The sequence below is a fragment of the Pundamilia nyererei genome, unplaced genomic scaffold, assembly GCF_000239375.1.
Source record: "Pundamilia nyererei isolate P.nyererei 1_Seehausen unplaced genomic scaffold, PunNye1.0 scaffold00225, whole genome shotgun sequence".
Classification (NCBI taxonomy): domain Eukaryota; kingdom Metazoa; phylum Chordata; class Actinopteri; order Cichliformes; family Cichlidae; genus Pundamilia; species Pundamilia nyererei.
In genome coordinates this window covers 984,699-993,915 of record NW_005187626.1, presented here as the reverse complement: position 1 = coordinate 993,915, position 9,217 = coordinate 984,699, and the positions used below count along the sequence as shown (strand labels likewise).

General features: G+C 45.4%; 1 protein-coding gene across 1 annotated transcript in view; it reads left to right on the top strand.

Annotated features, from left to right (window-relative positions):
- The first annotated feature begins 654 nt into the window (after positions 1-654).
- Positions 655-9,217, top strand: part of LOC102192652 (equilibrative nucleoside transporter 1-like) — a 17,932-nt gene continuing 9,369 nt past the window's right edge. Inside the window, exons 1-7 of the mRNA XM_005748646.1 lie at positions 655-703; positions 2,691-2,825; positions 2,944-3,041; positions 3,258-3,336; positions 5,837-5,895; positions 6,000-6,108; positions 6,269-6,354. Coding sequence (XP_005748703.1) covers positions 655-703; positions 2,691-2,825; positions 2,944-3,041; positions 3,258-3,336; positions 5,837-5,895; positions 6,000-6,108; positions 6,269-6,354 — 615 coding nt within the window. The remainder of the gene's footprint in view (positions 704-2,690; positions 2,826-2,943; positions 3,042-3,257; positions 3,337-5,836; positions 5,896-5,999; positions 6,109-6,268; positions 6,355-9,217) is intronic.

Sequence of the window (9,217 nt, the reverse complement as noted above, 5' to 3'; positions counted from 1 at the left end):
GGGACCCTCTGCAGACTCAGACTCAGCATAAACAGTTTATGAAAGACTCCACACAGCTGGGGGACACAGGTCTTGAGGACGAGGGGACTCACTCCGTCTGGTCCAGCAGACTTGCCTGAGTGAAGTCTCCTCATTTGCATCTCAACCTGGTATTGAGTGAAGGTGATGGGTGGGGGAGGGGTGTCAGGAATCTCACAGGAGGCAACATGTGAAGAGAGAGGCTGGCACAGTGGTGTGGCTCTGGGTTCCAGGCTGACTACAGGTGAGGTTGTGGGGGTGGGAGCAGACACTGTGGTGTCGAATCTATTGAAAAACAGATTCAACTCGTTGGCTCTGTTCTTACCTCCCTCAGCTCCCCTGCTGTTGGTTGGCCTGAATCCAGTGATGGTCTTCATGCCCCTCCACACCTCTCTCATGCTGTTCTGCTGGAGTTTCCACTCCAGCTTCCTCCTGTAATTGTCCTTAGCCTCTCTGATCTTGTCCTTTAGTAACACCTGGACCTTCCTCACCTCCTCTTTATTGCCCCCTCTGAAAGCCCTCTTCTTGTTGTTGAGGAGGGCTTTGATGTCAAACCCCGGCGCCAGTAAAGCCTGAGCTTTACCTGAATACCTCCCCTTCTCCCTCTTCTTCTCCGTGGTATAGAGGATCCGCCGAATGGTGATGGAGGAGGGTGGAAAATGCCGAAGGAGGATGAAGAGACATCGTAAGGCATCATAGAGAATTGGATGGATAGCAAAGACAGATGATCATACACCAAGGCAGCCAATACATCATTAAAACTAAATGAGAACAGCAGAGTGGAAAAAAATAATATAAAAGTAGTGGAGCGCGACAAACTGCACCCGGCCGCGGCAGAGCCAAACACAGGCGGCATCACACCGGAAGCAGCAAAAAAAAAAAAAGACCTCTCAGTCTCTGCTTCCTGCTCTGCTGTCTTTGACAGGTTTGAGCCTGTGACTCTGTCCTTTTTAAAGGAAACTGTTGGTCGTTTTAAGCCTGCAGGGTCTCCAATTCCCAATGCTTCCTCCAACTACTCGCTCAACCACCACGTCATCTAGGTAAACAGCACAGCCTTTCGGCACATTAACAACCAAACTCATAAATCGTTGAAATGTGGCTGGAGCATTCTGTAAACCAAAACCGATGACTGTATATGAATAAAGACCAGATGGCGTGATGAAAGCATTGGCACCTGCCAATATCCCTTCAACAGATCGAACTTTCTTACATTTTCTGCTGCACCAACTTGGTCAATACAGTCGTCACTATGAGGCAAAGGATAAGAATCAGGTTTGGTCACTGAATTTACTGTTACAATGGCCACAGGCCGATAGCTAAACTGGACTCAAACACACAAAAAAACCTTAGAGCCGATACCAACATGAGGTCGTTGATGAACTGGGAAAGCAAAATGTTTTAGAGGTTTTCCAATCTGGTTTTAAATCCTTTCATACCACTGAATCAGCCCTGTTCAAAGTTTTTTGATGACATATTTTTAGCTAAATGGCGCTGGGGACTGTGTTGTTCTGGTGCTTTTGGATTTGACAGCTGTGTTTGATACAGCGGATCACGCCATTTTACTCTCTCGTTTGGAGTAGTGGGTGGGCATTAGGGGCACAGCACTGGAGTGGTTCAGGTCCTACTTGGTGGGGCGAACTGTGACCATGTGTCGTCCTCCGCCCCTCTTTTGTGTGGTGTCCCACAGGGCTCAGTTCTAGCCCCCTCCTCTTTTCTTTAGATCTGCTTCCTCTTGGTTCTGTACTGAGAAAGCACGGCATTGCATTCCACTTTTATGCTGATGACTGTCAGATCTATGTCCCTCTAAAGAAAAAAAGGCACTTACCTCACACAGCCATTATTTCAGTGTCTCGATGACATTAAGGCTTGGATGTCTGTTAACTTTTTAAAATTCAACGATAAAAAGACTGAGGTGATGGTCTTTGGTAGCCCCACTGAGACGCCCAATGTGTATAAAAAAATAAAGCCAAGTCTTTCACGGCAGCACTTTGAGACAGTGATCCACGCCTTTGTTAGCACTCGGCTTACTGTAATGCACTTTATATAGGGGTCAGTGTCTATACACTCCCAGTACATATATTACTCATCTACAGAGGGTGCAAAATGCCGCAGCTCGTCTTTTAACTGGCACTCGAAAGTCTGAGCACATTTCCCCTATTTCAGCTTCACTTCACTGGCTGCCCATTTCTTTTAGGATTCATTTTAAAATTCTTTTATTTACTTCTAAAGCTCTTTTGTTGTAGCAGCTCCCAAACTGTGGAACGAGCTTCCTTTAGAGATTAGACAGGCCTCTTCACTGCCTGTTTTTAAGTCACTCCTGAAACCCTCCTCTTTACCCTGACCTTTGACACCACGTGAGATGTTGGTTTTTATTTTTATTTTAGTTGATTCCATGCTGTTTTATCTTGTTTTGTTTTTTAACATGGGGCTGTTTTAATTTTTATGTATTATGTGTTTTATTTATTTATTTTTGCTGTTTTCTGTTGTTCTATTGTTTTTAACTTTTTTTCTGTACAGCATTTTGGTCCTGTGCTGGATATTTTAAAGTGCTTTATAAATAAAATTGGATTGGATTGGATTGGATTGGTTCGTTCGTTCGTCTGTCTGTCTGTTCAGCCTTTGGGCATGCCACAGGCCATTCTGTTAATCTGGTTGTTTGTTTGTTTGTTCAGCCTTCGGGGCAGTGCTACAGGGGAGCCTTTTCGGGATGGCTGGATTGCTCCCAGCTTCATACACAACTCCCATCATGAGTGGTCAGGGACTCGCTGGGACCTTTGCCGCCTTCGCCATGATCTGCGCCATAGCAAGTCTGATCAATAACTCACCAATAACTCATTGGATTCAGTTTTATGACACTTTGCAGGAACTTGAATGTCAGTACACAGAGATTATAAAAGGTTGATTTTCTGTCTTTTTCGGGTACAGGCGGTTCGGAGCTTCAGGATGCAGCGTTTGGGTATTTCATCACAGCCTGTGTGGTTATTTTTTTGTCCATTCTCTCCTACATCCTGCTGCCCAAACTGGTACGTTGTCCTTTTATTCCATCTCCAAGACCTGAGATACAAAATATGGAACACAAACACATCATGCATCATTGCAGTACTAGCCCCTCCCACAGCCGCCAGCTCAGTGCATCCTTAAGAAATCAGATCTCACAGACTCTGTTCCATCCTCAGCTTGCCCCTTTCAAGGCATCATGAGTGAGTGCTAATAGACTTTTGTTTTGTTTGTGTTTTCAGGAGTTTTTCCACTTTTATCAGGAGAGAAACACAAAGCAGATCTCTCTGGAGCAGAATTCGATCAGCCTGATGAACAGAGGTACAAAAAATATTTTTTAAAAACCTTTTGCTTATCACCTCAAACCGGCTTAAGGTCTTCATGAAAAGTTATCTCTCCTTGCTACTTTTTATATTTTCCACACAGGTTATTTACTTGAAACTGAACATTGTTCATTCAGCTGCTAGTTCCAGTCATTATACAAATGTACTGTTTATAAGGTTAGGAAAATCTGCAGTCAGCTGAGACTGAAGAAGTCACCTGGATGAGTGATGAAATGTTACTCTCACTATGTCCAGATGAACAGATTTAACTTTTTGGGATAAACTGAAATAAGAACATTCATGCTTCCATCCATCCATTATCTCCCACTTTTCCATGACTCGGTTCTGGGGACAGCAGTCTAAGTAGAAAAGCCTCGACCTCCCTCTCCCATCCACCTCTTTCAGCTTGGAACACCAAGAGGTTCCTAGGCCAGCTGAGAGATATAATCTCTCCAGGGTGTCCTGGGTCTGCCAAGGGCCCTCCACCTGGTGAGACAGTCCAATCGTACAATCTGTCCAGTCCTCCATATCTATCTGTCAATCTCCTATTCCCCTTTCATCTCGTTCATGAACAAAACTCAAAGATACTTACTCCTCCATTGAGGGCAGCAACTTCTTTCTGACCTGGACTAGGCACCATGGCCTCACACTTGGAGGTGCTGATTTTCATTCCCGTTGCTTCACATTCAGCTGTGAACTGCTTCAGTGCAAGCTGGAGGCCACCACCTGATGAAGCAAACAGAACCACGTTAGCTGCAAAAAGCAGAGGTGAGTTTCTGAAATCACCAAAGTTGAAGCCTTCTGCTGCTTTACTACGCCGAGAAATTCTGTCCATAAAAATGAACTGAATTGGTGACAAAGGCCAGCTCTGGCAGAGTCCAACACACACTGGGAAGGAGTCCAACTTATTGCCTGCCAAGCTCTTCCAACGGTTGTATAAGTACTGAATAGCTCTTAACAACAGGCTACACACCCCGTACTCCCCAAGCACCTCCCAAACACTCTGATGCATGCAGTTCTTATGTCCAAAAAACATACGAAGTGGTCAGACAAACTCCCATGCACCCTCAAATATCCCCAAGAGCATGAGGAGTTGGTCCAGAATCACTTCTGGCAAACTGGAAAAAATCAAGTCTTTTTCCATGGTTTTTGCTTAAGCCACTGCCTGATCTGCATTCTGCTTGGTCTGCTGGTACCAGTCGAGTGCCACAGGCTAACCAGGCCAACCCGATAGGGCTCCTTCTTCAGGCTAATGACACCAACCACCTTGCAGCCACAGCTCAGTTCAGCAGCCTCAGCAATGGAGGACACAGATAGACTGAACACAGCCCATTCAGACCTCATGTCCCCAGTCTCCCTCAGAATGCTGTCAAAGCTCTGCAGCAGGTGGGAGTTGAAGATTTAGCAGACCAGAGCTTCTGCTAGGTATTCCCAGTGCACCATCACTATACGTTTAGGTGTGCAGGGTTTGTCTAGCGTTATCCCCCATCCACCTGATCCAACTCACCACCAGGTGTTGATCAGTTGACAGCTCATTGCATTGAGGTTAGACCGATTATATCTAGCTGGTACCTCTCAATCTCACACACTAGCTCAGGTTCCTTCCCCACCAGAGAGGTGATGTTCCATGTCCCAATTGCCAGGCTCGGTAGCCATGGATCACCAGGGTCTCTGCCGTGGCCACCACCAGGCACACAATTCATCAGACCGCTACAGCACCTCCTGCAGGTGGCCCCATGTCCCTTCCCCAGGTGTGCCTGGCCGTGCTACATGGGCTATCCCAGCCACCAAGTGCTTTCCCTTCGGCACCTTCCTCAGGCCTGGCTCCAGGCGTGGCCCCTCTAGCTCTATCCCGGGCAGGAAGAACTGTTCCCTTGATCATGTACACATAAGAGTCTTTTGAATCACTCTTTGTCTGGTCACTCACCCAGAACCAATTTGCTATGGGTGACCCTACCAAGGAGCAAAAGCCCCACAACAACATAGCCCCTGGGATCTCTGGGACACACAAACTCCTCCACCACTATAAGACAGCGCTTCACAGAGGGGTAAAACAAATTGAAACATACAAAACATAATAAATCTCCATGTCACTCTTCTTTCACACAAAACTATTCCTGTGAGCACCCGCTTTCTCCAGTCAAAGAAATAGTAAGGTCTGGAGCATGGAACTCCAGTCAGTCTGAGCTGCTGGAGCTTTCCAGCAGGGCTTCATTCACTGTTTTCTGGAAAAAGCTGCAGATAGAAAACCTCCATCATACTAAAAACATAAAAGAGTCTGTGAAATGCTTTCACTGGCTCTGAACATAACCCACTACTCTGTTACCGTGGTTACTCATCAGGTGAAAAGAGAACCACACAGAAAAATCTCACTTTGAGATTGACACAGATTGCTAAATCATTAATCTGGCATCACAGTTACAGCGCTCTGCTGTCATGTGTTTTATTTATCCTATCATTTACGTTGTTTTGTTGTTTATTCTGTTGTTTATGTAAAGATGCAGTAGCTGATCAGAAAAAGCCTCAGGACGTCTCCATGCTGAAAATCTTTAAGAAGGTCAGCTACACATTACTTAACTGATCAAGAAACAATCTATAATCAATATTAACTGTAGTTTGTTCTTTAAAGGGAATGTCTGACCTCTGACCTTTGGCCCTCAGATTTGGATCTTGGCCCTGTCAGTCTGTTTTACCTTCACTGTAACCATTGGCACATTTCCCGCCGTCACTGCCGACACCAAATCCACGCTCAGTGACGGAGGTTCCTGGGGTCGGTCAATACCTCGTTTTCTGTTGAAATGACGGCTAATGTTAACCTTTCTTCTTCTGTGGTGTTTTGTTCTATGTTTATCTGCGTGAATTTGCCCCCCGTTTCCTTTTCCTTGTTCTACTGATACACGCAAACATTCAAATAATTGTTTGATTTACAGACCAGTACTTCATTCCTGTCAGCTGTTTCCTGCTCTTTAACCTGTGTGACTGGGGTGGGCGGAGCTTAACAGCCATCTTGATGTGGGTGAGTTTGAGTTCTGTCATCAAGCAATTCAGCTATAAACAGCAAGCCTCCAATAGGTCCTCCGGCTTCACATTGACAGTCTTCTCCCTCCCATGATTTCATCTGGGTGACTGTGGTTCAGCGGGTTGGGAAACTCATCTTATAACTGGAGGGTTGCCGGTTTGATCCCCAGCTCTGTCTGTCCTGGTCATTGTTTCCTTGGGCAAGACACTTCACCCTACTGCCTACTAGTGTTGGCCAGAGGGTCCGATGGCAGCCTCGCTTCTGTCAGTCTGCCCCAGGGCAGCTGTGGCTACACCCCTAGCCTGGTTTCAATCATATCTCCTTGACCGCTCCCAGTTTATTCAACTGAAATCATTCTGCTCTCGTCTTTTCCCGGTCCCTTCTGGTGCACCCCAAGGTTCAGTCTTAGGCCCTCTTCTCTTCAAATTTACATCCTCTCTCTAGGTACCATTTTCTGCAAATTTGAACTTCACTTTCACTGTTTTGCTGATGACACCCAGTTATATCTCTCCTGCAGACCTGATTCCTCCCTCCCACCTTCTTCCCTTACAGCAGACCTTCCCAAAGTGTGGGGCCCGCCCCCTAGGGGAGGCGCAGAGCCATTGCAGGGGGGGCGCGGTATGAAAAGGGGGGGGGAAACAAAACACTTGGACACTGCTAGCACGGGGCGCCCACACAAACGCAAAGCAGGAGATGAAGCATCGCTGAATATGTTTCCAAACCAACTTCATTCTAAGCCAAAGACTAGAAAATATGGTGAAGCAAATCTTCCCTTTGGCGTCACCTGCACAAGTGCCGAGGTAGGTCTCCCTGCAGGATTGGTTTTCCCTGTGTCTGGAGCAGCGGTGGGCTGTTTAAATTACGGACAAACAGTATCCCACATTCTTGAGTTTTAGTTCACAAACACTTCTTATAATGACTAATTACTCCTGACATTTTGGAGATGTTAGCTCTTTATACAGTAAAGTTACAGCAGGATACAAATAAATTAATATTATTACACAGGAAATAAAAAACAACTACACGTAAAATAATCACATCGTGACGCCTCTGCCTTTTTAAATGGAGGGACAGTAACTGCGTGTGTATGTAAGCCTGTAAAAACTGACTCTGACTCACTCACTATCGATAACTCCACAGTTTTCCTTTCTCCTCAGGTTAAGAGCCTTGGTGTCATCCTAGACAGTTCACTTTCCTATAAATCTCACATCAATAATCTTACCCGTTCTGCCTACTTCCATCTACGTAACATTAACAGATTGCTTCCTTCTCTTTCCACCCAGTCTACGTCCATTCTTCTCCACAGTCTTGTTACCTCCCATATGACTACTGCAACTCTCTTTTGCATGGTTTTCCCCAAAAATCTCTCCATCAGCTTCAACTGGTTCAGAACTCTGCTGCTCGCATTATCACCAGAAGCCCTCCTACCAGCACATCACCTGCTCTTCAGGATTTTCACTGGCTCACAGTGAAAATCCAGATGATATACAAACTTCTTCTGCTCACCTTCAAGGCCATTCCTAACCTGTTAAGCACTACCTTTTCTGCCCGTTCACTTCGATCTTCTTCTTCTATCCAGCTTTCTGTGCCTTCCTTCCGCCTCACCACCGTGGGAAGCAGAGCTTTTAGCGGTTCTGCTCCCAGGTTGTGGAGCTCTCTACCCCCAAATATAAGAAACACTGGTTCTCTCCCCCAGTTTAAATCCCAACTCAAAATCCACCTGTTCAAATCTGCATATTCAGTGTGAATCCACTGTTTGTTAATTTTATCTCGTGCTTTTGTTTTTATTGTTCTTCATTGTTCTATTATGTGTTTTTATCTATTGTACAGTGTCCTTGGGTGTCTTGAAAAGGCGCTTTATAAACAAAATTCATTATTATTATTATTAACTGTAGTTTGCCTCCACCAGTGTGTGAATGTGAGAGTGAATGAATACTGGAATTGTAAAGCGCTTTGAGGGTCTCATAAAGCGCTATATAAATGCAATCTATTATCTGGTTTTTTATTTGTAGACCTCGAAAATTATACAGACCGTTATACTGGTATTAAGATGCAAGACAAATTTTATTGCAAATTTAGTTTTAATATTTATATTGTTAAATGATCAAAAGGCTATTAGTGCAGCAAAAACAAAGTATTTCTCTAAGATCGTGTCTGATAACAGTCACAGACTTCGTATTAATCACTAACTTAGTTCTTAATCCCCCTACTGCTGCTCCCCACATAGCATCAAAAGCAACATGTGAAAACTTATTGAAATTCTTTATTAACGGGATCACAGATATCAGGTCTCATATTATCCTTCCGACCCATCTGTTTATATGCCAACTTGGTTGCTTGTGACCACTTTGAGCCTGTTGTCAGTGGTTGCAGTGTGGGTGAGGAAAGGAGGACCCAAACGCTGGACTCACAGGTGAAGGCTGGTGTTTATTGCTGACCGAAATGAACGAACAGAACTGAAGCAGGAAATGGCTCGCTGGCTGGCTGAAGGAACTACCAGCGACAACATCAATGACACGACGGTGAACGAGTGGAAACAGAAGACTTCCCCACCCGAGGAACTGAAACAGGTGCAGAGAAAAGCCATCGTTCCCTCGAAGCTGGACAGAAAACTGCAGGATCTAGGACTGAGCAGCTCCCTCTGCAACTGGATCCTTAACTTCCTGTCTGACGGACGCCAAGTGGTCAGACTGGGCAGCATCACCTCATCCCCCATCACACTGAACACTGGTGCTCCACAGGGGTGTGTACTGAGCCCTCTCCTATACTCACTCTACACCTACGACTGCACAGCCACCAGCAGCTCCAACATCATTGTGAAGTTTGCGGACGACACTACAGTGGTGGGTCTTATCACCAA